We start from the raw sequence: 25239 nt of genomic DNA, 5'->3' as shown, positions 1-25239 counted from the left end.
TCTAAACTTCCCTCTGGTAGCCAAACAGCTTTATTGTTATTTATTCAAAAGTCATATGGCATGTCCACATACAGTAAGAAGGTGTTAATTTTAATTATTTTTTAGAAGTATCAATCGGTGTCACATTAAGCCTCTGAAAAAGTCAGGACTTTAATAAAGAAACAGTTCAATGTATTTCAAAACCTTGTTTCTAACAGTAACTAAGCAATTTAAATGAGGTTCGTTGTTTCTTGTATAAAGAATTAAAGATTTAACCAGAATTAATGTGTGGTCACCGTGAGTGCTGCTAGTTAATTTAGAAAAGCAAGCGCAATACCAAGTAGGTAACAATTGCTAGTTTCTGAGTAATGTTAAATGTGATGGATTACAATCCTCTTATGAAACATGTCCAACATATGTGTGTGGCCTTTTTCGACTTTGCGTCACTGGTCAACAGTTTTCTTTAATCAATTGAATAGAAAGGTCTTGCAACCCAAGCTTAAGGTACAAGAGTTTGCAAGGTATCTATGAGCCAGAAGGTGCTCTTTTGCATTATCCCCATTATAATCTTGGACAGGAGTTGAATCACATTTATCAAATCCCATGCCAGGGGGCAGGGAAGCTCATTGCCTCAATAAATCTAGCACAGCTATGTAGGGTTGCGGCATTAGATGGCCAGGCGTGGCCAGATGGTGGAAGATCTAGCCCTCTAGTCCCAGATTTGGCCCTTTTTTTCCCAGCCTTGCAGTCTGCAAATCTCACAGCAGCAGTCCTCCAGGATTTATAGCAGGTTTTTCAGTTGCTCATTTTGACTGTCTGACTTGAATTCTGATTAGGTTTGAAGGGGAAATGATATTGCTATTGATCCTCTACTGCAACACTGCTCTTATTGTTTTTTATTTGATGTTGATTAATTGGATAATTATCTAGTGATTTGTATGAATGTGTGCTTCGTGAATCATTTGCATGTTTGTGCACAGACCTTTGAGTGTTCTCACATCTGACTGTGTGCGGGAGTCTGTTTACGAGAAACGCTGAACTCTGAGGAGATATTGCTGGATTTACCCCTGTACCTCCTCTGTCTTATTTGCCTCCCTCCAATGTGGAGCTTGCTGTCAGATTGACAGGCCATTATTAAAAAAAGAAAAAAGAAAAAAAAAATCCACCACCAGGACGCATCTGCCCTGAACTGATGAAACCGAGGTCTAGCCATATCAAAAGCAATATTAGCGCTTGTTTGGCTGTGGCATAAAATGCAATAATATTGTACATGGATGTGAGGCAACAATATTGGTCCCCCAGGTGTTGAATGAGGACATTTTGTCTTGAATTATTCTTATTTCTCTTAAGAACAGATTCAGACACTTAACATGCCTTCATCTATTACATAGAGTGCTTTGTATGAAAAAAAATTAAACATACAGCTGCTCATATCAGGACAAATATGTTGAACATGCAACACGTAATTATGGTTTAATAGGTTTCATCTGTCAGCAACTCTTCCTCTTTTATCATGGCAGTCATTAATCTCTGGGTAGGGTCTATTACATATTTATATCCCTGTACATGGAACCCTGGTATAAAATGAGTTACAGCCCCCCAAAAAATCCTAGCCTTCAGCATCAGGACATGACTAAGAAAGACTGAAATTCAAGGTTTATGGGATCAGAATGGTTGTAAAAAGAAACAAAGTTTAAACTTTTATTATTTTTGCTTTAATCCCTTAAGATAATACTGAAATGTTTCTAAATTTACCATGTTAGGTCTGAAGCTATATTTTTTATTCTACCAATTTTATTTGCTTGCTTAAAAATGAATGCGTTGAGCGCATTCCAGTGTTATTATACTCTGACTAGAGAAAGAATTATATAATTCAAGATGCTTGTATCAGTCGGTTAGAGATCAGAATTGGACACATTTTTCCATGATCAGTTCTGATCAGTGATCAGCTGCTCAAATACTGAATAATCTATTCATTAAATCCATCAAAACTAAAATTCACCATCATTTGTAATCTGTCAATATATCAATCGACTGCATATATGTTCATACCCCATTAGTCTAGTTTAGTTTAATAAAATTCAGATAAAGGTCAGGGACATTTAATCTTGTAATTACTTCAGTATCTGATAGATTCAAACCTATAACTTCTTTCAAAAAAAAGCTGCTGCACACTTTTTCTCTATTATCCCTTGTAATAAAAAGGAATAGGTCAAAATTTCAACCACCAGGGCAGAACTACAAAAAAAAAAAAAAAGCTGCAGAAGTCAGCATCAGCCAAAAAAAGACAATCAGCGTAAAATGCTTCTGCTACTAAAAGGTGGCTTGAAATTGTATGTTTAGGCAGTTAAAATGAAATACAGTTATTTTTTCTTTCTCAGCTCCTTGTCACCTTATTGACAAGTGACTTGCAAACATTCTCATATCCTTTAACCTTTTATTTTTTTAATCCCCAAACTTCAATGTATTTCTTGGGATTTCTTGGGATAGACAAAACATTTTGCATATAGTTGTGAAGTGATACATGGTGGTATTAATTTAAAAAGGTGGGGGCTTGCACTTGTACCCACTCTTTTTACAGAATCGCCTGTTGCTACAGATTTAAGATATCAACTTTGTACATTTAGAACTTTGAATGTTTCTCCATGTCTGCAAAATATGGTTTACAAAGTGTAAGCAATCACATATGTAGACCGCTTTGGACATCAGAAGCTTTTGTGCGCTGCAAGTTTCAGAATTCAGTTACATGAGGCCCCAGGTTATTGAAGTTCACTACTAATAGTTTTGCTGTTGACAGATTCTCCAAAGGCATGCGGTTGAATCTGCTTTTAATGAGGATTATGAGAGTAAAATGCATATCCATGCCGCATATTTTCAGATTTTTCTTCAGAAACCAGGTGTAATTCTTTTTCTTCTTCACAACATTGTTAGTCTGTCACATAAAATATGCTAAACGTTTGTGGTTGTTAAGTGGAGAAAAAAAATAGAAAATATCAAGGAGTATGGATAATTTTACAAGATTTAAGTACTTTTGCTGTAAAATAGTAGACTAAAACACATCAATAACTTATGAAGCATACTGTATATTGCAATAAGGCTTTTTTGTAAAGTAGTACTTACTTTGCTGAAGTTATTAAAATGGTTTCGCATAAGTTATTGAGTAAACACTTAGGTTAATTTGTCTTATATCTTGTTGGTCTTAAACATAATCACAAAAAGTTGTTTTGCATTGACACTTGCAGAAACCCTGAAGGCAAGAATATAAATTTGTTGCCTTTGTAAAAGAAGAATCACTCCAAGAATTTAGTTGACAGTCCACTTTGCCAGCAGCGTCAACTCATCTTGTTTTGCCAAGCAAGTTCAGAGGTTAAGAGGGGTTTGAGGCAGGAGTTTGATCAAACCATAAAAACACCTCCAAAGGTCAACATTGTTTGCCCTCTATTTCTAAACACAGAAGTACTATTTTGTTGTTGGGCCTCGCTCAGTGGCTTCCAAATTGGACTTTAAATTCTGGCCATTTGTGGTTGCAGTGTTGATTTGCTCCTGCCAGCAGTTGTTGCAATAGCCGCAGAGGGGTAATGAATTGATGAATGGGAAACAAACAACATAAAACCCCCAAAATAATGGCAGAACACAAAGTGAAAAAGATCAGAAATTGAATTAATTGTAGGCTGGGAATCACTCACTGATGATTATTATGCAATGCAGAGATGGTAAAGCCACAGCCAGATACTGATAAAACATATGGAGCAAACAGATGCTGCAGGGAAGCTCCAGGAACTTTTCCAAACATGAATAAAAATGCTGGTGAAAAGATTTCTATTTTATATTGAGCCTTTGAATTCTTTGGCATTTTGTCTCTGGCCGACCCATAATTATCATCAGCAAAAGGTGGAGTTTGGAGCAGGTTCTCGAACTGCTGCTAATCAGCAGACACAGCAGAAGCCAAATGGATAAGTGTTGTGTCATTGGGCTTTGCAGGGCAAAAAAAATCCCCACCATCAAACAGCTTTCTCTTGCAATTTTATAACTAATGTATCAAACATAAAGCTGCCACTTGAATGAAACACTTATTCCCCCCGTCTTTTCTTTCCGCAGGCATTCCCAGCAATCATGGACCAGTGCGTAAGTTGTTCGAGCTTTTTAATTGGCATGCTGACTAATGGGTTTCGTCCCCCAGTCATGACTAACTCTTGTTGAACTGATGATGTTGGTGTGAGAAATTGTGGCACATGTGCAGCAGTGATCAGCATGTTTTACATTGTCAGACAAATCCATTTACACCAGACATTCTTGCAGAACAGCACATTTTATATTCCAACTAATCAATAAAAGTGGTCCAATGCATGGAGGGAAGAAAATACTTTTTTTGTGCATCTCATGAAGAGAATGATATGCAATGATTTCGAAAAAAAATAAAAGTTTCAAAAAGGAGAGATTTGCCTTAGATCTTATATATTTTCATGTAATAAAAAATGGTCATTTGTGTGAACAGGCCTTCTTATTCTTAAAATTTTGCCTTTTGAGCCTCTTGAAAATTAACGCAAAACAATTTTATGGAGAATAACACACAACATGATAGAGCCTGAAAACAGTGCATTAACAGATGACGTATAAAGATTTTTTTATTATTATTTGTAGCTTTCTTGTTGAACAAAAATAAATGAAAAGAGAATTTTAGGTCAAAACCTTTACCATGACTTTTTTAGTGCCTTGAAAAGTATTCATGCCATTTGTACCTTTTGAGATTTTGTCAACTTACACCCACAAACCTGTATGTATTTTAATCAGACTTTATATATTCAATCAATAAAATATCATTTACAATAACAGTGAAGCATAGGGTAAATTATTTCTTGTTTAAAAAAATAAAGCAGAAATAAATCTAATCTAATAAGTTTGACTGGTACGTGCATTTGTATTCAACCAGATAGAACTGGCAAGCAGCCAAGAAATTCATGGCAACACTGGAGGAGCTGCAGAGACCAACAGCTCAGGTGGGAGAGTCTTTTGCCAGAACTATTAATTTTGCACTATGCAAATTTATGCAAGAGTGTCAACAAGAAAGCGGTTGTTGAAAGAAGTCGCAAAAAGTCTTGTTTAAGAAAAATGACTCAAGCCATGCAGAGAACACAGCAGCCATGTTTAAGATGGTTCTGACGTCAGTAGAGATCAAATTGAAACTTTCTGCCACCATGGAAAATGCTATGTGAGCTGTGAAACCAACTACCCCCACTGAGAAACATGACGTTGGTATCATCATTCCATCGAGATGCTTTTCTTGTGCAGGGACAAGAAAGCTGGTCAGAGTTGAAGGGAGCAGCTTAGAACAGGGCAGTTCTGGACAAAAACAGTTAGAGAATGTTAAAAAAAAATACTGGAGACTAAAGAGAAAGTTTACCTTCCAGCAGAAGAATAATTGAACATAAAGCCAGAGATATAATAGAATTGTTCATATGCATGTTCATGCCTTAGAATGACTCAACCAAAGTGAAGGCCTACATTTAATTAAGAATCTATGGCAACCTGAAAACTGCTGTCTACTGAGGCTCAGTAGCAAATCTTACAGAGTTACAGCTCTTTTGCAGATAATGCCTTCATTTTGTAAAGAACAAGCCTATAAAACATGCAGCTTTTATTGCAGAGAAAGTTTGTTCTGCAGTCTGTGGGGATGAATACAAATGCATGTCACAAACTTTAAATGGACTACTTTGTGTTGGTCTGGTATTTGAAATCTAAATATAGTAATCATTGTACCACATGGGGATGAAAACAGTGTACATACTTTAAGAGAGCTCTGCTACGTGGATGTTACATCTACTTTAGTTTTTATAAAAACAGTCAAAAGGTGTGTTCTAGTTATGTTAAAATGTACATTGTTTACTAATTAGATTTTCTTTTTAATGTTGCAATTGCCCCTGCATTAGCACAACAAAGAAAGATATCTGCTTTACACTCCTGAATATTTGCTCAAACACACTCACACACACGCAAATATGTGCCCAAAGCAAAAGCAAAGAAAAAGCCATTCTTTATGAAGACGTGGCTCCAGCCGCGCATCCCTACCGATGTTGATGCCTGAAGGTGACTCCACATGCTGAATAACAACAGCCACTTCCATGCATAGACCTCCCTGCCTTTCTGTTGTGGAAAATTCACTTTGGCTGCATGCACGCTACTCTGTCTGTGCATTAACTCATTTATTACCCCGATATTCTGCTAAAGTTTTCAAATAACTGATATAAAACAGATGAGATATAGAATACTGTAAAACAAACAACAACAAAACTGGACTATGCATGCTATCCCCCCCGCTTTCAAAGCATAAAAGGTTGGACTATATGACAATTGATGTAATAAATACCCTCTCCATTTCCACGCAGATCGAGCAAATGCTTCATCTCTCGGTGTTGCAAATCGTAACCAAGGTAGGATCATAGGCTTTGTAACTTCAGCATGACATTACCAACTCACAGACTGAATTGACTGCTTATTGATAGGCTGTTTAAAAAAAAAAGAAGGAAAAAAGCCTTTGTGTTGGTATGGAAATTACAGAAATCAGTAGGTTGTTTTGACCAAAGCTGCCTTTCATGCTGCCGCCACAGACACACGCTGGTCCTTACAAGGCAGACCTTTTTTGTTGTGAGAACACTGCAGGGAACGAGCCGCGTGCCTCAGGATCACCGAGTCCACAGCCTTCTAACCTCTTTGATCATGCCCTCTTTTTAATTACCCAGAATGCTCTCTGGGGATGCACCCTTTCTGTCTTCTTCTTAAGGTAGAAAAAGGAAGTATACAGAAAGGAATCGCAGAGAAGGAGAAGGAAGGAGAAAAGAGGCTTCAGGGAGGTTTATGTAGATTGATCTCCAGCTATCTCCAGCTAATCCGCATGCCCAGATATCCTGTGTAGTGAGTGTTAAGTCGCATCTGCACCACTGCTCTCACAACTAGGAGGAGGAGGAAAAATTAAAGTAAGACTTTAAGGATTTCCAAAATAAAGGGAGGAGTTCTTTTTCATCTCGCTTTTGTAGATCCTTTTTTTTTTTCTAAATCTATTGCTTCAACATAAGGTGTCTGGGCACATAATTAATCTAAATGAACTTTCTGTCAGGTGCAGTAAGTTTTCTGTGCATACCTTTTCAAAACAGACTGATCAGGCTATCACTTATGCTCTGAAAATTTCAGAATGAACATTTCTGTGGTCAAAGCTGGTATATTTGAATTTCAAATGAAAGCAGTACAGCTAATCATTTTATTTGTGCTACAGAAGAGTTCTTTAAATTAAATATGAGCCAGTTTCATTAAACCAAGCAAATTAGCACATGTTCATGAATTATAAACAGCTCTGAAGAGTATGTAGATTTCTGTTCATGTGATTTCAAAATGAACTTATCAAAAAAAGAGCCCAGCAAGCCCACATAGGTCTATTTAAATAAGTGTGAAGATTAAAACTTGCAGTCTTATGAACCAACATCTCTTACTTAATTACTTTGATTACTGAATCCCATACAGCAGAATAAACACATGAAGAACAGATGTGACTGAGCATGAGGTACAGAGAAAAGTGTAAGCAGGGATGAAAAACACAGGTGTGCACTGAAACTACTATGAACAGACTAAAAATATCAAACTAAATTTAAAGTTGAAGAGATTGTGACACAAACTAGGCTAATAGTATGAAGGAATCCAGGGTCAGCTTTGGTGAGCTTCAAAGTGCATTGCCTTTTGAAGCTGGAGATGCACCACACCACGGCTGTCTAACTTCCGTTCTCGAGAGCCACTATCCTGCAACTTGAAAAGCATTTTTAGAATAAAACTGATATTAAAACTTCCTACAAAAGTCACAAAAAACAACCTCAAATGAAAAGAAATGACAAAATTAATTACAAAAATCATAGTTATAAACTGTACCTATTTTGAATGGCATCCCTTTCATTCGATGGAGTCTGGGACAGAAATACAGTTGGTCTGAATTCATACAATATTTTCTATTCTTGCAGATATCATCTAATATCCACAGGTCAGTTTGTTTACGCCTTAAACTGTCGCCCTCGTGAGAGTGAAGTGTTCAGTTGGCTTTAATTGGTTTGTGAAATCTTGTCGGCTGTGATGCTTCAGGTGTGTGACCCTAAGTCTTCTAGTTCAGAAATAAAAATCTGCTGAAATTTGATTGAGCAAATTCCAAGTTTCTTTCTTTCACCTGCGATTGTGACATGCTATAAAAGACACTTTTTAAATAAATGTAAAGAATTTTTAACATTTTATCTGACAGAACAACACAAAGTAATAAACATAAAAATATGTAAAGTTTGGAGTTGTTTATTTCTGACACTGTGACTGTTGTACTTAGTAGAATCACACTGCAGTACCATTACAGCTGCTAGTCTGTTGGGGCTTGTCTTCATCAGCTTGGTATAACTGGAGAATGATGGTTTTGTCCAGTTTGCTTAGTAGCCTAAGCTAGCCCAGCAGTGTTATTGCACTTTAAACAACAGTTTGTAAATTTTTCCACAAATTCTAAATTTGGTTTAGGTTAAGACTTTGACTAGTCCATAATTTTTGTGCAGCTTTTAAAGCTTTTTAAAGAAAGGCATCTCCAACACATGATGCTGCCGCCACCATGTGTTATGTTTTTCAGTTGTTTGCATACCCAGATTAATTCACATACAGGTGGATAATTTTTTTACATATTGGGTTACTTCTGGTCATTTGGCTGCACTGAATTTATTTTAGAGGTATCAAACTAAAAAGAACTAAACACAGCATTTTCTTTCACAAAGAAAAATTGTGAAAACCATTTATTCTTTTCATTTTACCATTACGTGCTAAAATGATGCATGTTCATCACATAACAAAATAAAAAGAGACACAAAGAATTATCCAAAAACATTGAAAGTATTAAGAAATCACAGCTTTCCAAGCTTACTCAAAATTCAATGTAATTCAATGCGGCTTTAATTGTATAACAAAAGTTTACAACAAATGTTGCCTTAAGGCACTTTACCAATAATACACTCATTTGAATCAGTTTCTAGGAATAACCATGGTGATTTATGTGAGTTATTCTCCCCTGATGTGCTTGTTTGTTGACTTCCTAAACAATATTCCAACCATTAATCAAAGAAATGTGTCATTTGGTGTTGATTGCTTTTTCTGACAAAGCGCCTATTATGTCCTTTTTGTTACTAATAAACACCATGAAAAATCCAATACACAAGACTAAATGTGCTTCCAAGATATGGATTTGTGATTGTTATTTTTGCTTGGACAATACCAGTCAAGCATGAGATCTCTGAAGTTAAACTAATCTGGCTATTTAGAACCATTTTTGTATATCTCACTTTAAATCCAAGGTAGAAATTACCCCAAAACACAGAATTTCATACTAGATGTATTCCTTTTACCTCTTTCTTAAAACGAAATTGTATTATTTCAGGCTTTTTCATTGCTCATAAATGAAGTAGTCAACTTTACTTATGCACACTTTCAAATTAAAATGCATTAGCCAGTGCAACGCTCCCGTAAAAATGGAAAGCATTTGCTGTTCTGTCTTTAGAGATGATATTTTATATCTCCTCCACAGTCAAGTGGTGTATCATAACACTGGCAGTGCATATTGAGCTTCAGAGTCTTAAATCACTGACTAATGATGAAGCCTGTATGTTAATATAATAAGAGGAGGCAAGACTGAAGACGACGTTTCAGCTTACACCGACATCATGGCAAAAGATATTGACTGGGTGTAATTGAAACAACACTATTCTTGCTCCAAGCATATAATTAGCAGATCCTGTGTCTGAGAAATATCTCCAGTTATGATTAATTGCATTGGTGAATCCGTAGCTATAAACGCCTTTCAAAATTATTAAATGCATCAACGTGGATATGATTTAACTTTGCCTTTTACATGTAATTAAATAGAGGTGCTGCTGTCTCTTTGGGGTCTTGGTTGTCTTTTATTATCCTTTTCAAGCTTCACGAATTAGACTCGATTCTTATGATATTGGTTTTGTTGCTTTGAAATTAAACACTTAGCTAGGCTTGCCACATGTAGCCAACATAACTTCCTTGGACACATCGGATCATGATCTTTTGCAAAAAGGAAGAGTTGCAGGAGATATGACTGAGTGCATTGATTTGTGACTCCCAGCCTCTTATCATACTGTGGTACACTGTATCTCTCTGACTTCAGTTGCAGAGTATCAGAGGACATCAAGACCTCAGGAAGATGAGAAGATTAGACAATCAGTTGAATTTAAAACATTTCCTGTCATCCCAATACACAAACTTTACTTATTTGGGTTATTAATGAGTGAATATTATTCTAATTGGCTCAAAAAAAATTGGCATGAAGGAGAAACACCCGAGTGCACAAGATCCAATGACATTTAAAACACACACCCTCCAATTGCGTCAGATGTTTGTCCTTCGTGTCACTGTTGTGGCGCTGCTGTAGAGAATTTTTCTCCCTGTTGCTTCATGTACCACCGAGGCCTGAGGACGGATCTGTCACAACAGTTACACTGTTAAAATGTCACACATCTGACAGAGGTGTGCGGCACACATATGTCTGCAGAGGGTGTGCCGCATGGTGCTGTCTTCCCCTGCTGCCAGTACGAGTAAATGATGTCATAAAAAGGAATTTTACTTAAATTCAAGCAGAAAGATTATGTAAAAAAAACAATAACACACAATTCACATATTCTATACTGATTGTAATTCAAGTAAATATGCAATATTTGTTTATTTTTTATTGAAAAGCCAAGTTTTGTTGTGCTGTAAATTAGGGCAAATCTGAAAAGTTGTCATCACATGACTACTTGTTTCCAGTTTCGTAATAAAGAGGATGTGTTATAGAAAAAAGTATATATACATCAGATTTAAAGTTATCACTAAAGTTGAACATATCAAATAGACATTTCAAGGTTTTAGGAAGTTCTTCTGGGATGCATTAAAAAGACAGCACTTTCACTATTAGCCACTCTGGAATTAGATTTTTAGGCAATCAGACCATTTCTAAATTATTATAGTCATGAAAAAGCCTTGAAAAATAGTTGTTTTAATTTTAAGTAAGTTAAATAACAGAATGTGTCAAACACTATACATTACAAAGTTTTAGATAAATTTTATATTTCACACAGGATTTTTTTATTTGTTTCATTGTCCATCTGATCTACAGAAGATGATTTACGATGAAATAACTTGCTATCCTTTCATTCATCTATGACCCTATCGATTAGTAATATGTATTTTTTTTACATATTAACTCTTGATATTTAACATCATTTTCTGTGTGACACTTTCTAGCATCAATATGCTTTATTTTTTTTCCATTTCTCTTTATCCTCTAACACAGAACCAGCCAAATGGCTAACATGGACTTGTACAATACAAGCTACTTCAGGCAGCTTTGAGGGAGACCACAGTCCTGAGGCACAGCCAGAGGACACAAAGAGCATCATTCACCCATAGGCAACAATGTTAATGTGTTGACTGGGCCATGAAGGCTGAATTATATTATTTAAAGAACATGTTTTATCATCTTATTTAGTATTTACAGTTTGGTATTAAATAGTTTAAATCTGTCCAAAGTATCTGTCTCAGTGTCTGGTTTAATGTGTCTTGGCAACCATATTATTTTGCACCACTGTTTATGGATGATGCTGAAAAGAATCTGTCACAGAGCACTTTTGTGCATTTTAAGTAAGAGACTGGAAATAGTGCAATGTTTGCCTATGCAGTTTCTTTATAAATAAAATTTCAATGCACATAAAAACAGAAAAATCATCCATCATAGCACATAATAAAATGTCATACTGAAGGTAGAAACCTGGATCCACATGTGGAATTTCCATTCACGCGAACAACACAAGCAACGTCTTAGTAAATGATTTTCAGTTAGATGCAATCCCAATGCGTTTTTAATCAGTTTTGGTATGAAAAATTATTGTTTGTTCTTTTTTTTTTTCCGATGCATGAGCCGCACTACTGAAAACCAAAAATGTAATTACTATTTATGCAGGAGGAGATATCCAATTACACTGAAATCTTTGTGCAAACATTACCTCTTCCCGGATTTCACCTCTGCCAGTGGAACGGCTTCCTGAGATAATTGAGTTGTGAGGTTTTATCTAAAAAAAAGAAAAATGTGAACATCATCTTACGTAATCCTCATCACTCTATATTCAAATAAATAAAGATTTGATGGGCATTAAGGCAATTCATTACTGGGAATGGAACCTTTTTTAACAATGTGGTATTTTTTGTTGAAAGCTTGACTACAAAGATGAAAATAACACCAACTGGAAAGGCTGTGGTATTTTGTTAGTTGATATGCCATACATACAGAAAACCATCTTCATAATGTTCTGCCAACAACTTTGACCCTCCTTCCAACAGCAGAAAAAAATCAATTCACTTTGTAGATGTCATTTCCACATAACTCAAAAGCAGAAGGGATTTTTAACAATTCAAAGCCAACACAAAGCCATAGCCTGGCTGTTGAATTTAAATGATGCATTCAAGATTGCTAGGAGAAACTGAGCATTCAACAAAAAATATATAGACCGGGAAGTGGTGTGACTGATGTTTAAATTCAGTATTCACAGTATTGTTATTTTAGATATTATACAGTACAGCAGATACATGAATCTGCCCTACTTCCTTTGATTCACTGGTCCTTAACTCCATATTATGGAGTACTACATATACAGATGTAGTCCACATATTGTCTTTCACAGCTTTCTAGAGTTTTCTTGAAACTTAATATCTGTTCTCCTCAAAATTTTCCCCAAACTCACCAGTTGATTCCCTGTGGGTACGTTACAACAACCAACAGGTACTTTCCACGAATATTCCAGGTACAGCCTGGAGTTTATCAACTACTTTATTTGAACTCTTCTGAAGTTAACCAGGTACTGCCCTGGATCTTTCCTGGAACATTTTTTAAATATAGCAAGTACTACTCGTGAACTTTACAGGAACATACTAAGTCTTTTGCTGGAACTTTCTCAAAGACTTATAAGTGGCTTCCTTGAAAATTGCAAAGTATTTACAGGTTACTTCCTGAAAGGTGTGCAGTGAGTTCCAGGAAAGTACCTGGTCTGGCATCATGTGGTGATTTTTGAAAACTAGCCTGTAGGTTTCACAAAAAAGTCTACCAAAGTATCTGCAAAGTTCCAGAAAAGTTCTTGGAAAGTACCTGTTAATTTCTAGGAAAGTATTTGCTGTACTAGGCAATGATACTTTTTTTTGAAAGATGTTTACCACTAACATTCTTCTAGGAACAACAGCTGTTTAGTGCAAATATTTTCTCATACAGCTGATTGTTCTGTATTTTTCAACACTGTTTGCTGTACTTGATTTGGCCCTTCCTGACTTGCCTGCTACTCAGTAAGGACTCCGAGCTATGCAGACAGGACAGGAAGAGGCAGCTTGTGCCCTATGAACCTGCTTGTTGATGTTCTGTTCTGCCCCTTTCACTGAGTGATCTATTAATCACGCCTTCCTGTCTACCTCTCCTGCCCTTTCTGCTTTGTCTCTACAGCTCGGGTGTGTGACAATGCGATGCTGCGCTGTCAGAACGGCGGCACATGCCACCACCACCAACGGTGTCACTGTGCCCCTGGCTTCACGGGTGTCCTGTGTGAGAGAGCTAGATGCCAGGGTCCCGGAGAGTGTGATGACCAGCTATCTGGACGGGCAGCACTCCATCATCACCCCATAAAGCATCGGCTGTTCTTTCCCCTTGTAATGATCCTGCTTTCAGTTGTTTCTCTTTGCTGAGAAGCTTGAACCAAAATCCTCCAAATAAAACCCTAAGACCACAAATGCTGAGAACGAACTCTCAACCTTATGAACATTGACAAAAAACAACAACAACAAAGAATGTGTGGACAATGTGCTCAGTATAAGCAACTTTTTTTGTATGGCCAAGACCAAGCTGGTGGGCGAAGAAGAAAGTAGTGCAGCAGGTTTAATGACGAAAAGATTTCTGGAAAGCACAGTGAAAAAAAGACATTGTTTTGTAACCTCACATGAAAAGACTGTAGGTGCCCTTGCTTTGTGAAAATGTCTTTCTCTAGTATTCCATTCATAGAGAGAAGATTCTCTGCTCAGACAACGCAAGTCAGTTTCGGGTGACAAACTGTACAAAAACAAGACACAAGATTCCTAGGTATCATCCAAAGTATTATGACAAAATATAGTGAAGCAAGATCTCTTAAAAAGGTGGTTTGGATATTTTTGAAGTTATTTACAGTTATTTTAAGTAACAGTACCCTTACCTGTAGAACACTGATGTCACAGTTAAACACGTCAGATGAAAAGTAATGAATTCCCCATGTTGAAAGCTAAAAGTTATCCAGACAGAAAACTAAGGCAGTTAGTTACAGCCTGACAGGAAATCAAAATTATTACTCAAACTCTTGTCTAGTTTAAACTTTTTACACAGACTGGTGGGATGATGATGATCAGGCAATCTGAAATCACAGGCAGCCACTTCATTTTAGGTGGTACCACAGACATTGTTCTGCTAGTGATACTAAACATCTGAAATTGGGTCATATTTGTTAATGATATTAAAACAGTCAAACAGACATTCTGTTTGTTTGATACAATTATTCAAAAATGATACCAGTATGAGTCACAATTTTATTCCAGAATTATAAATATTGTTAACTGGAGTTGTTTGACGAAAAAAGAAAGCTAAAATGGATGTCCCTGCTAACTAGCAATAAAAGGCTACAATGTCTTGTAACCTTTCATTGTTCTAAGTAGTTCCTCACTTTTCTGACAAAAATAATGACATGACAATCTGTTTACTGCAAGGACAGAAGCTTTTACTGGTAATATCTTCACACTGACTCACCCAAAAAAAATCTAAACTATCACTTTACGACATCTTGCCTCACTGCCTCCCATTTTCATACTTACATTTCTACCATGGCCACCTCCCCACCCACCCAGCACCATCAGGCCCCCAGCCCTTCCTGTGCTCTAGTGACCCTAGTGATTTTACTTTGCTGCTGCAGGGTGTCTGTTGTTTTGCCTAAAGCTGCACATGTATTACTACCAATCCCTCCCTACAATTTCCAGTCTAGTATCTTTTCGTTTTCAAAAGCTTTGTAGTATTGCTTGAGCTCACCTGTATCCGAAAAAAGTTGTAAAATACTGTAAGTGTATTTAATTTTCTATAAAACAGATATTTTCATGATTATGCAAAACAAACAAAAAAAGATGTATTATTTGTTTTCTACTGCTGCTGACCAGTCCTTCAGTAGATGTGGGCTAAGAGTGACTAAGGAAATTGGTTGTGTTCAAACTATTATTATTATTTTCTTGTTTTATTTTTGTTGCTTGTGGGACACATGGCTCTCGTTGCCTGAGAGCTGCTGTCAGAATATGTTTACATACACGCCCACAAAATACACTTCCACCAAAGCGCAGAAGAAAAAACATGTTTTTGTCTTGTTGTTGAAAAGTAGTAATTTTATTAGGCAGAAACATGACATTTGAGACAAAATGTGCAGAAGAAAATTGTTTACTGTCCACTGATAAATGCAGGCAAATGACAAATACTGAATGTCATTTTAAAAGATGTTTAAAAGCTATTAATTTGATCATTGACTATTCCACTGAAGCACCAGTTGCTGATAATAAGCAGGCTCCTCTGTAACACATCCCTGTTGTGCTTATGAAGGAGTCTCGGATTGAAATCCCATCAATTTTATGTAAATTTAACAAGAGGAGAAAAGAAGATTGCGTGGCCATTGCAGAGGTTGTCCGGCTCAAATCTGTAATCAGATCTAATCCTCGAATCAAACGAGAATAAGGGAAGTTTTTTTCCCGAGCTCCTGCAGATGAAAGCCATGCATCCTGCTGCGGGAGCCGCCACAAAGCCGTGCTCTCAGGAAATGAGCTCTAATTCATGGAGGGTCAATGAATAGAAATGAAGTTGCGTCCCACGGGGTGACATATTGAGAACTGAGACCAATTTTATTCGAGGGATTAATTTTACTCCTGAGGTTGTCATGAAACGCCTAATTGTGCTAGAGTTTAATGTAAGTGCCTCTCATTAAACGTCACTGTCTCTAATAGAAAGCAGTAGCCTTTTTGTGAATGAGACTCTGGAGATCAGCAAATTTTGTTTGTCATGGATTAATCCACTGTATAAAACCACTTACAAAGGGATGGATGTTATTTTTTAAGAAAATATGACATTTTTTTGGGAAGAGTTAACCAAGTGCTGGTCATGCACATAAATCTACAAAGGATAACACAAATAATAAATATGTGTTTGTCATTTTATTTAAAAAAATAAATGCTCAACATCCATATTTGTGTGATTTTTAAGGGGTGTTTTAAGGGTTATTGTAAAGTGAGAACTTAAATTAGAAAAAAACTCAAACAATGGTTAATTGCTTAACTTTTAAACATACTTGGAAGTCAATATTTTTGTTGACAATCAAAAGAAGCAGAAGATGTTCTACAGGTCGACTGCAAAAAAATAAACCAAAATCAATAAGTGGACAAGCTCCTGCAGCATTTTGAAGGTCTTTGTTTTATATAGTGCAAATAGTAATACTTGTAAGATTTATTTTTTCATTATGGCTGCAGGCATTGACCTGCAACAACACTGCATTTTACCAGCTGCAAAAGTGGCAGACGAATTATTCATGCGTTGATATAAAACCTATTTCCCACTTCACAAATTTATTTTGTGTTTGCTTTGTGGTCACACCTTAATATTTCACATCATCAAACAAATTTTAATGTCATGCATGAGAAACCTTGGATAAATGCAGAAAGCAGGTTTAAGATGATGGTTTTTCTTATTAAGGGAAATAGGCTGTCCAACCCTTTCTGACCCTGTGTTTGCAGATGTTCTCCATTCATTTCTGAATCTAAATCTCTTGGGAGCTGACTGAGCATCCATACTGCACTTCTCACACTTTTAGTTTTAAAATAAATCCAAACCCATGCAACCTTACACTTCAGAGATAAACACTCTTTTGTGTTGTTCTTTTAAACCCCAACTAAATACAATAAAGTTTCTCGTTATGCTGTCACAAGATGTGAAAAAGGCAAGGGGAATTTATGAAGGTGCCATAGTTATTTTCATTAAGAACACATTGCTATTAACATATGATGTTACCAAGTTACTTAAATACTTTTATATTTTTTCTTAAAAGAATGCTTGAGCCAGTGCTGAAAATATTTCTGTTGCTTGATAAATTTGTTCTGGTTTTGCAGATGCAGAAAGAGGCTTTTTTTTAAGGGGTTACATTCAGAGTCCCCCATCCCACAAAAAAAGACCAAATTCTGTTTACCTCTTGCATTCCCCACTGCTCTGTGTCACAGCAGTTCCTTGTCCTTCCTCTTTTCACATCTGAGACCCAGGAGGGGGTATCAGGAGGACACTTTTAGACACAGGCAGTCCTTGTGTTCTGCCGCCGTCAGCGCTGGTGGCACCAGCACAAAAGTTACGTAACAGAAGACATTCAGGGGTATTCAGTGTCTGGGAAAAAGGAGGCTCAGCAACATGACTGGAGCACTCAGCTCATTTGCAAATCAATATCAATATTCAGCCGAGGTGAAGATGGCCTGCAGCAGAACTGAGAACTCTTCTGGGACAGAAGCTAAACCTCTCCAACATTTAACACCGTAAATAGTACCATTGTAAGGCACGTATAAGAAGTGCCAGCATATCAAATTTTCATACTTCGCTAATATCACAAGAATTTGAATATTAATTATTTTCATGCTTAAAATAGAGACAGAAGCCCTCCTTCAAAAGCCCCTCCACCGGCTGTTAAAAATCAGAGGATTGGAGGAAACCTAAGCTTCTATTTAGGTCATGAATAGCAGGATGTTTATCTACATCGCCTGCTGAAGAACTGGAGTTAAGCGGCTGCAGGTCCTCACAGTTCTCATTTCTCACTCATCAAGAACTTGTCCATGACCCTGTCACCAGGAAAAACTTTTCCCCTTGGTTCAGCAGTTGCTGAAAGACGAGAAATAAAGACAGCCTGGTTCCATATGGGGAGCTGCAGTTGTTAGAAAGACTTTCTTTCTGTTCGAGCTGCTCTCAAAGAGCGTGCGCTGCCTGGGAATGAAAGTTTATTTATTTATTTGTTTGCTTGTCAGTTTGTTTGTCTAGAAAGTTTCTTTGCAAATGCTGGCATCAAGTTGAGGAAGAAGTTACATATGGTTGCACAATGTTTGCATGCACAAAATTAAAAGTACTGTACAGAACTTTTAGAGTAGGCAGACAGAGTTTAATTGAAGATGTCTCATATAAAAGATCTCAACACTTGCTTCCGTTCTGTTGGAAAGGTCCAGTTTTTTAACCGTATAGGTGCTAGAAGGTGATTTGTCCTCATTGTGGGACAAAATCATTTTACATTGCAGCGTATAACCCACAGTTAAATCCTTTCAGGTTCACTTTATTTATAATGTATGAGCCATATGAAAATCTCTTTTGAAATAAATAAATCATTTGTTTATCACCTATTAAACTATATTTTTGAGTTGGCTGAAGCAAGCTACCAGAGCTGGGAGAATGCATGGAAAAGTCTCCTGGCTATGTAAATGATTGACAATGTGTCCCATTTTGCTTTACAACAGTTTATTCCCTATAATAACTTACTTCTGAAGAATAATGTTTTTTGTTATAACCCTCAAATATTGGGTAATGCAGCCACCATGTAGTTATTTATTTATTAACTTTTATTATTAGATTCTTCAGCATTACAATGAAGTTGTTTGAGGTAGAAGGGATCATATTTAAACCGCCGGATTCAAACCTCTATGGTTTAATATTGAATGGTCTGAAGTTTAAATGTTTGAGGTTTAATAGCTAAACCACAAAAAATGAACTGATCAGAGTTTGTTTTTTTTTCATTTTACTGATCTCCGGTTTTGAAAAGCAATACTTACGGCTTTAACTGAATCCGACTTCATTTTAAGAACTATAACTACCAACAATTCTAAATATTTGTTTTTCTGGCCTTTCTTTCTCATAGATGTGTTTTATCCTTTAAATCAACTATTGTCATCTGTTATATAACATGTGGAGTTTGTAAATGTTAACCTCTGAGTTAAGGGAGGATCTCGTTCTCTGCACATGCAGACTGGTTTTTATAGCAAGGACAGTCGCACTAACTGTGCTAACAGCTATTGTCAGATCCTTTTCTCATTGTTTTAAGTGAGGAAAAACCTTTTCTTATAGCGATGACAGCTTCACACATCCAAAATGACATTGCCACTGCTTCTAATATGAATCATGATCGACCACTCAGACGAGGAAAGAAAAAAAAACATATTTTCAGTGCTAGTCTTACAGCTGAAACCAGAAGTTTACATAAGCCACATATAAATACAAACACTGTGGAGGCTGACACTGCCCTACCAGCTTCAGGCAGCATATCCACAAGGTCTTTGGCCTTTTGTTGTGGAGTCCATCTGTACATTTTGAAGAAAAATACATTCAGCCATCTGGAAACTGCTCTCAAGGATGAACCAGATTTGTGCAGTTCCACAATTCTGTTCCTGACACTTTGGTTGATTTCTTTTGAATTTTCAATCGTGTCAAACAAGAAAGCCTTGTGTTCCAGGTTTGGTCTTAAAATGCATTCACCGGTGTGCCTCAAATTAACTCAAATGTGTCAGTTAAACTATCGGAGGTTTGTGAAAGGAAGCCCAAACTGTTTAATCCAGCTTGTACATTATAAGAGTTATCTCTGACTCTGACCAAATGTATGTAAACATCTCAATTCAAAGATAGTTAAAGACAATTCTCTAAAACAATTTCTCTCTAAGTTCTCTGGCATTAGGGAAATAGAAATAATTTTGTTAATTCTAACTAAACAGAAAAAAATGTAAATGTGTCTTTTTATTCAGTGTATGTAAAGCGGTGCATCTCCACTTGTTATAAATCTCAAAGCTTTAAAAAAATCCTTTAAAAAAGACCTTAAAAAACACCCACAATGCAGTTCTTTATTTCCAAGTGCAACACTATAAAACAGAGCGCCTGTGCTGTACTCTGATTAACCTTCCTGTTATCTGCTACAGTCCAGCAGCCTGAATGAATGGATATGCTGACCTAAAAGTGCAGTACAGTTTACACCGTGAAGGCACAGTGTTGTACTTTGAGATACTTTCCCACTGGTTTTTGTCAAATCTTTATAAAGGGAATAAAATCATTTTTTTATGCATTTAAGGCAGATTGCTGTAATCGCTGTAACATTGCTGTAATTATAGTTTATGTGTTAACTGTCAGAACTGTCAAAAAAATTGAGAGTCTTACAAGTTAATCATTTAAAGCCTGATTTAATAAATACCCGCATCACTCTAGTTTATGGTTATTGGATCACAATTGATCCATTAGACTTTTCAGTTTAGATAATTATAATAAACAAATAGCTAAACAAACATGCCATTTGATTTGTTAATGTACAACATAATGCTTAAAATATAGTAAGCTATATAATTTCCTGAGAGTAATTAGAGCAAAGAATAAATCAAAGTTTGAGGTCTGAAAAATATTTCTATGAAAACTTATTTGTCAACAATAGAAGTGAAGGTTGTCTTGTTAAAGTTAGAATTTAGGCTCAAGAGATTTTTTATTGAACTCATTTACTGAGGCAAATCCTCCCTGCATTACTAATTCTATATTATTAATTTCATAAGAACATCCGTCCTCTCCTCCCAAATCAATTATTTTCAGTTACAGCTTTAGAAAATGTTTCGGCCCTATTTGTGCAACAACACAAAAGAAAGAAATGGCACTCATGGAAAGGTTGGAGCAGCATGCCATATGTGGCTTTATCAAACCGCTATTCACATCTCTGACATTGCAAGGACAGCTGGTGGGTGGTTCACTAGCTTGGCACACGGAGCCCGGACTACACCAGAATCAATAGACAGAACAAAGACAGAGTTAAGCTGCCTCTTCTAGAGCATGATTGAAATGATTTTTGCTTCTCTCCCAATTACTCTGTTCTTGCAGTGGTCCTTTCAAGAGGCCCATATTATGACTCTGTTCTCACTAATTTACCCCTGAAAGGAAAGATGGGGATTGTTAAAATTGCATGTTTAAATCTCCTAACTCTACAATTATGTTGTTGCAGTATGCATCGTAAATAATGTAAATGAGTTGAGGTGAAAAAAATGAAGTTTAACCAGGACAATTCAACTGTATGAAACCAGGTGGAGGTTTGAAAAACAGTTTTTCTCCTTGTAATTTCAGGTAAACTAATTTGATTTTCCCTTTTTTTTTATTTTTTAAGGTCAGTAGTTCCAGTCACAAAAGGTAATCCTATTCATTTTCAGGCGTGATCACAGGTCTCATCAGTAGTTTATTTCTCAATGCTAAATCCAGTACTTTTGGATTTTCTTGCCACAACTAAATTGAAAATCAGCCTTAGCTGACTTTGGCACAGCAAGCCCCTATCACTCTGTGGAAAAAAATATTTATACATCCCAGCGGTATAGTTCATAAATAAAATATGCCATTCACATTTTGTTCCAGAGTATCTGGGTTTGGAAAACATTGCTTTATCCCTTCTTTTTCTGAGCTTGCTGGGAGGGAAGCTGTGCTCTTTTTTTGGTTGGTTATTGGAGATTACATCATGATTACCTCTGACTTGAAAAACAGAAACAACACAGCTGGAGAATGTGAATTTGTAATGGTGGAAGGTTTTCAAGTAAACATCAAAGTACAGTAAATAGCAGTGCTAATAGTTAATTACATTTTGCATCATAGCAATTTGGTAAATCCTTTGACGCATTCTCCACCTCTATTTTAATGACAGCTGTTTATTTACATGTTAACACTATTGCCATGCTGCCTTGTTGTCAGACATTATATCTGAAAGATAACTGTACAGCTGCAAAAGACTTCTTCAGTCTTAGTTCTAATTTCCAGATGCCCAAAGACGCCATGTCGATCTGTTCAAACAATAACACACAATCAGAAGGTCCAGCCTTAATATGGTTCTTGGAGGAGAAGAGGTCATTTTCCCCAGAATTGAATAGGTTTGGTAACTCCAACTGATCCAAAACAGTGAAGGTCTGATTGTGTGTTTGCATTTATTTATATAAAAACATCTGGTTTCTGCTCTACTTGGAATAGTGTTAGAAGAGAGACTCTCTCCTTTAGCCAATAAACAATAAAAAATGGTGTTTTATGGCTCAAGAACTGGTATGAAACAAGTAAAAGATGAAGCACAACTAATGTTAATAATAAAATTAGTATTGTTAAGAGATTAGCAACACTTAACATACCATGTAATTTTGGAGGACACCTTTTGGACACAACATGATTCAGCTGTTGGGTTGCAGGGAAAGGGTATTATTTTGTCATATGTTTGTTTGTGTCCATTGGATCACAAATGTCTTTGAATGTTGTTTGAGTTCCCGTTTGCATTAGCGGCTTATTGCTCTGAAGAATTGAGGAGAAGAAAAAATTAACTGATCCACCTATCTATTCTGTCCTATCCCTCTTTCTTTGAAATATTTGGCTTGTCCCAGGGACTGATGATAATACTGGTACAAAATCCTCAGCCACAAGCAAACAGACTCATAGCCAGACTGACATGCTAAGCAGAAACAGTTTAAAGCCAGAAAACAGACACACACACACAAAAAAATCAAAAACAAAGAGAATCTTGTTACAGACAAAACACAAATGATGTCTACCATAAAAGGCTGCGATGAAGCCAAGGGCTCCCTAAAGGAAAGTGACCACAGCAAACCTGAACATTCCTGTTGGCAGAGCTGGTTGGAAAGAGAGGGCAAGCAGGTGGGTCGGGAGACAGACAGCCTCCTGCCAAAGAGGAGAAGCAGCGCCACCTTGTTAAACCTGTCCCCAGGAACCACAGGCAGATGCTCTGCTTCCCTATGATAATGGCAGACCTACAAAACAGCGTCATGCTCCTTTGAACAACTACTGACCTCAGAGCTGTGACTCGCTTTGACGCCATTGCCAGTTCCGCCTCAGCACACTCACAAGAGGCTCGATTCACCATGAGCTTTAATGCAGTGTCCTAAATGCCAGGCTGCTGATGCAACCGTCATCGGTTTGTGTATTTCATCGAGCTTCTCCATATGTGGGCCTCACATTTAAGTGCCTCCAGATGCTTGATCTCCGATTACATATTAAGACCTTTGAAAATATGCTCCCCAGCTCGGGCAAGTTGTGATTAAGGATATGAAGTGAAACCCATTAATTTGTGTTTATCCAACATTTTATATTTAGAGGACCAACTGCTGGCAAGCATCAAAGCCCAGTCAGCGCATGCTGCCATGAGTCAAGAGGAAGTAACTGGGGTGAGCAAGAGATAGAAGGGGAAATAAGGAGATAGAGGGGGATAGATCAGCAGTTCTCCGAGGATTAGCTCATTTAGGCTGCTTTGATCTGGGAGGTCTTAATTGCTGGGCAGAGCTGTTAGAGTCTTAATGGAGATTCAGCAACATCATGCCGACAAGAATGCAGAAGGATTGTTTCTACCTTCCCTTCCTAACTCCTGTAATCTGGAGACACAGTGACCTTAAATCTGTAGTTCGACTGTAATATCTGCGCATAGGCACATCTCAATAAAGTCATTAATGAAAAGTTAATATATTTCTGCAAATCATTTCGAGGAGTGAAACCTTATTACATGGAGTCACAGAATTACGTGTTTCGAGCATTTATTTCTGAAGCTGCCTGCTGATCAAGTGTGTCCAAGCATATTAAATAAGAGTTGTGTGAAAGGAAAAAGTGTGATAGGAAAAGATGGACAAGCAACAGGGACACACTTAAGAGGACAAAGCATTAAATGTATGTGCAGTAAATGCATTTAATACTACGTTTTTCAGGTAAAAAAAACCTGGAAGGTAAGAGGTTCAAGTTTCGCAACTGCCATAAAGCAGTTGAAAAGTAGTTTTTCATTAATACCATTATAATACCTACACCGAAATATAAACTAAATGCTCTGCATACAACATCATTGACACTATGTCAATGATGTTGTGTCAAAGTCAAAGTTGAAACAATGTAATTCACGCCAAACTAATCCAGTTGAAACTTTCCATTTTTTGGAAAAACATTGCAGAGTGACTGGTGGTCACAACTCAGTAGTCGAATATAAATCTAAAAAATAAAGTCTTTTGCAGAGTCAAGCTCTTTGGGGAGGGATTGAGAGTATTTTCTGTAAGGGCAGCTCCAGTTTTCACTAAATCCCTGTTTAACCTTCGTACAAAGATCCGGGGAGTATGACTGGCAGAGATTGATGCTAAGAAGATCATTTACACAGATGATGAGAAAGCAGGACCACCTTTCACTTCTTGGCCTTTGGCTCTCTCACATGCATACCTTTGCACAAACGGCCATCCTTATTAACAATGTCCCTGCATACTTATACAGCTGCACCTCTCTGGCTGCTCTCAAACATCTCTGTTGCAGTCTTTTATCTTCTTTGCCTAAGACTGGAGCAGGAAGATTTAGGAGAGAAAGACTATTAAACTAGCTGCACTGCCTCTTTGTGATGGCAAGTTTCACTGTTATAGCACAACAGAGCCCTTCCTCTGCAGAGTCTGATCATTAGGAAGGTAGCGGAGCAGCAGAGGAACAGTTAACATTACAGAAACACCGATATTGGGAAGCTTCAATGCCTGGAAAGTACAAGGCAAAGGCGCTAAAGAGTATATAAAGGTCTTTAAATTGTGATCCAATGAAATTTACTGCTATAGGAAAACTGTTTTCAGAGTTTTTGACTACTTCATTAAAAAAAATCATGAAAAAAGTCAATACATAATAAAATGTATGAGCAGAAAGCTGCCAACACAATATATCCTTATTTCTTATTGTAAGCTGTACTGTAATAGGTGCGATACAGCAAATATTTCTTTTTGTTTCTGTGATTCTGTGTTACTGTTTCCGTTTTCAAAAGATGGACTGAAGAGTTCTCTTTGAGATGTTCAAACCTTGGAATATTGTCTTATAAACAAACCCTGTGTGAAATTTCTTATATTTTTTACCCCTGATTTTTCTGCATTAGCCTTAGCCTTCATGACCCTTCATATGTAAAACAACACTCTAAAATATCACAAAAATGTCCCAAGGTGTGCAGTGTTTAGATATTTTAACATGAAACCAATGCATCATTTTGTTTCCACTGTTTAATTTTGTGATATTTGCTTTGTTTTATTGCATAAAATCACAATAAATAGATTGAATTTTGTAGATGTTTGTGGCAAAATTAGAAAAAGTTCAAG

At 36.8% G+C, this 25239-nt stretch overlaps 1 protein-coding gene across 3 annotated transcripts in view; it reads left to right on the top strand.

The window, feature by feature from the left end:
* LOC114147185 (netrin-G1-like) overlaps window positions 1–16080 on the top strand; it is a 68628-nt gene extending 52548 nt beyond the window's left edge. For 2 of the 3 annotated variants that reach the window (XM_028021766.1, XM_028021765.1), the window contains exons 5-7: window positions 4078–4104; window positions 6363–6407; window positions 13526–16080. In XM_028021766.1, the coding sequence (XP_027877567.1) occupies window positions 4078–4104; window positions 6363–6407; window positions 13526–13764 (311 nt within the window). In that variant the 3' untranslated portion in view covers window positions 13765–16080. The remainder of the gene's footprint in view (window positions 1–4077; window positions 4105–6362; window positions 6408–13525) is intronic. The other variant, XM_028021767.1, reaches the window with a different exon arrangement.
* The last annotated feature ends 9159 nt before the right edge of the window (window positions 16081–25239 follow it).

Source organism: Xiphophorus couchianus, chromosome 6 (assembly GCF_001444195.1).
Source record: "Xiphophorus couchianus chromosome 6, X_couchianus-1.0, whole genome shotgun sequence".
Taxonomy (NCBI): domain Eukaryota; kingdom Metazoa; phylum Chordata; class Actinopteri; order Cyprinodontiformes; family Poeciliidae; genus Xiphophorus; species Xiphophorus couchianus.
The sequence above is the reverse complement of the archived record's forward strand: the minus strand, read 5'-3'. Positions and strand labels throughout refer to the sequence as shown.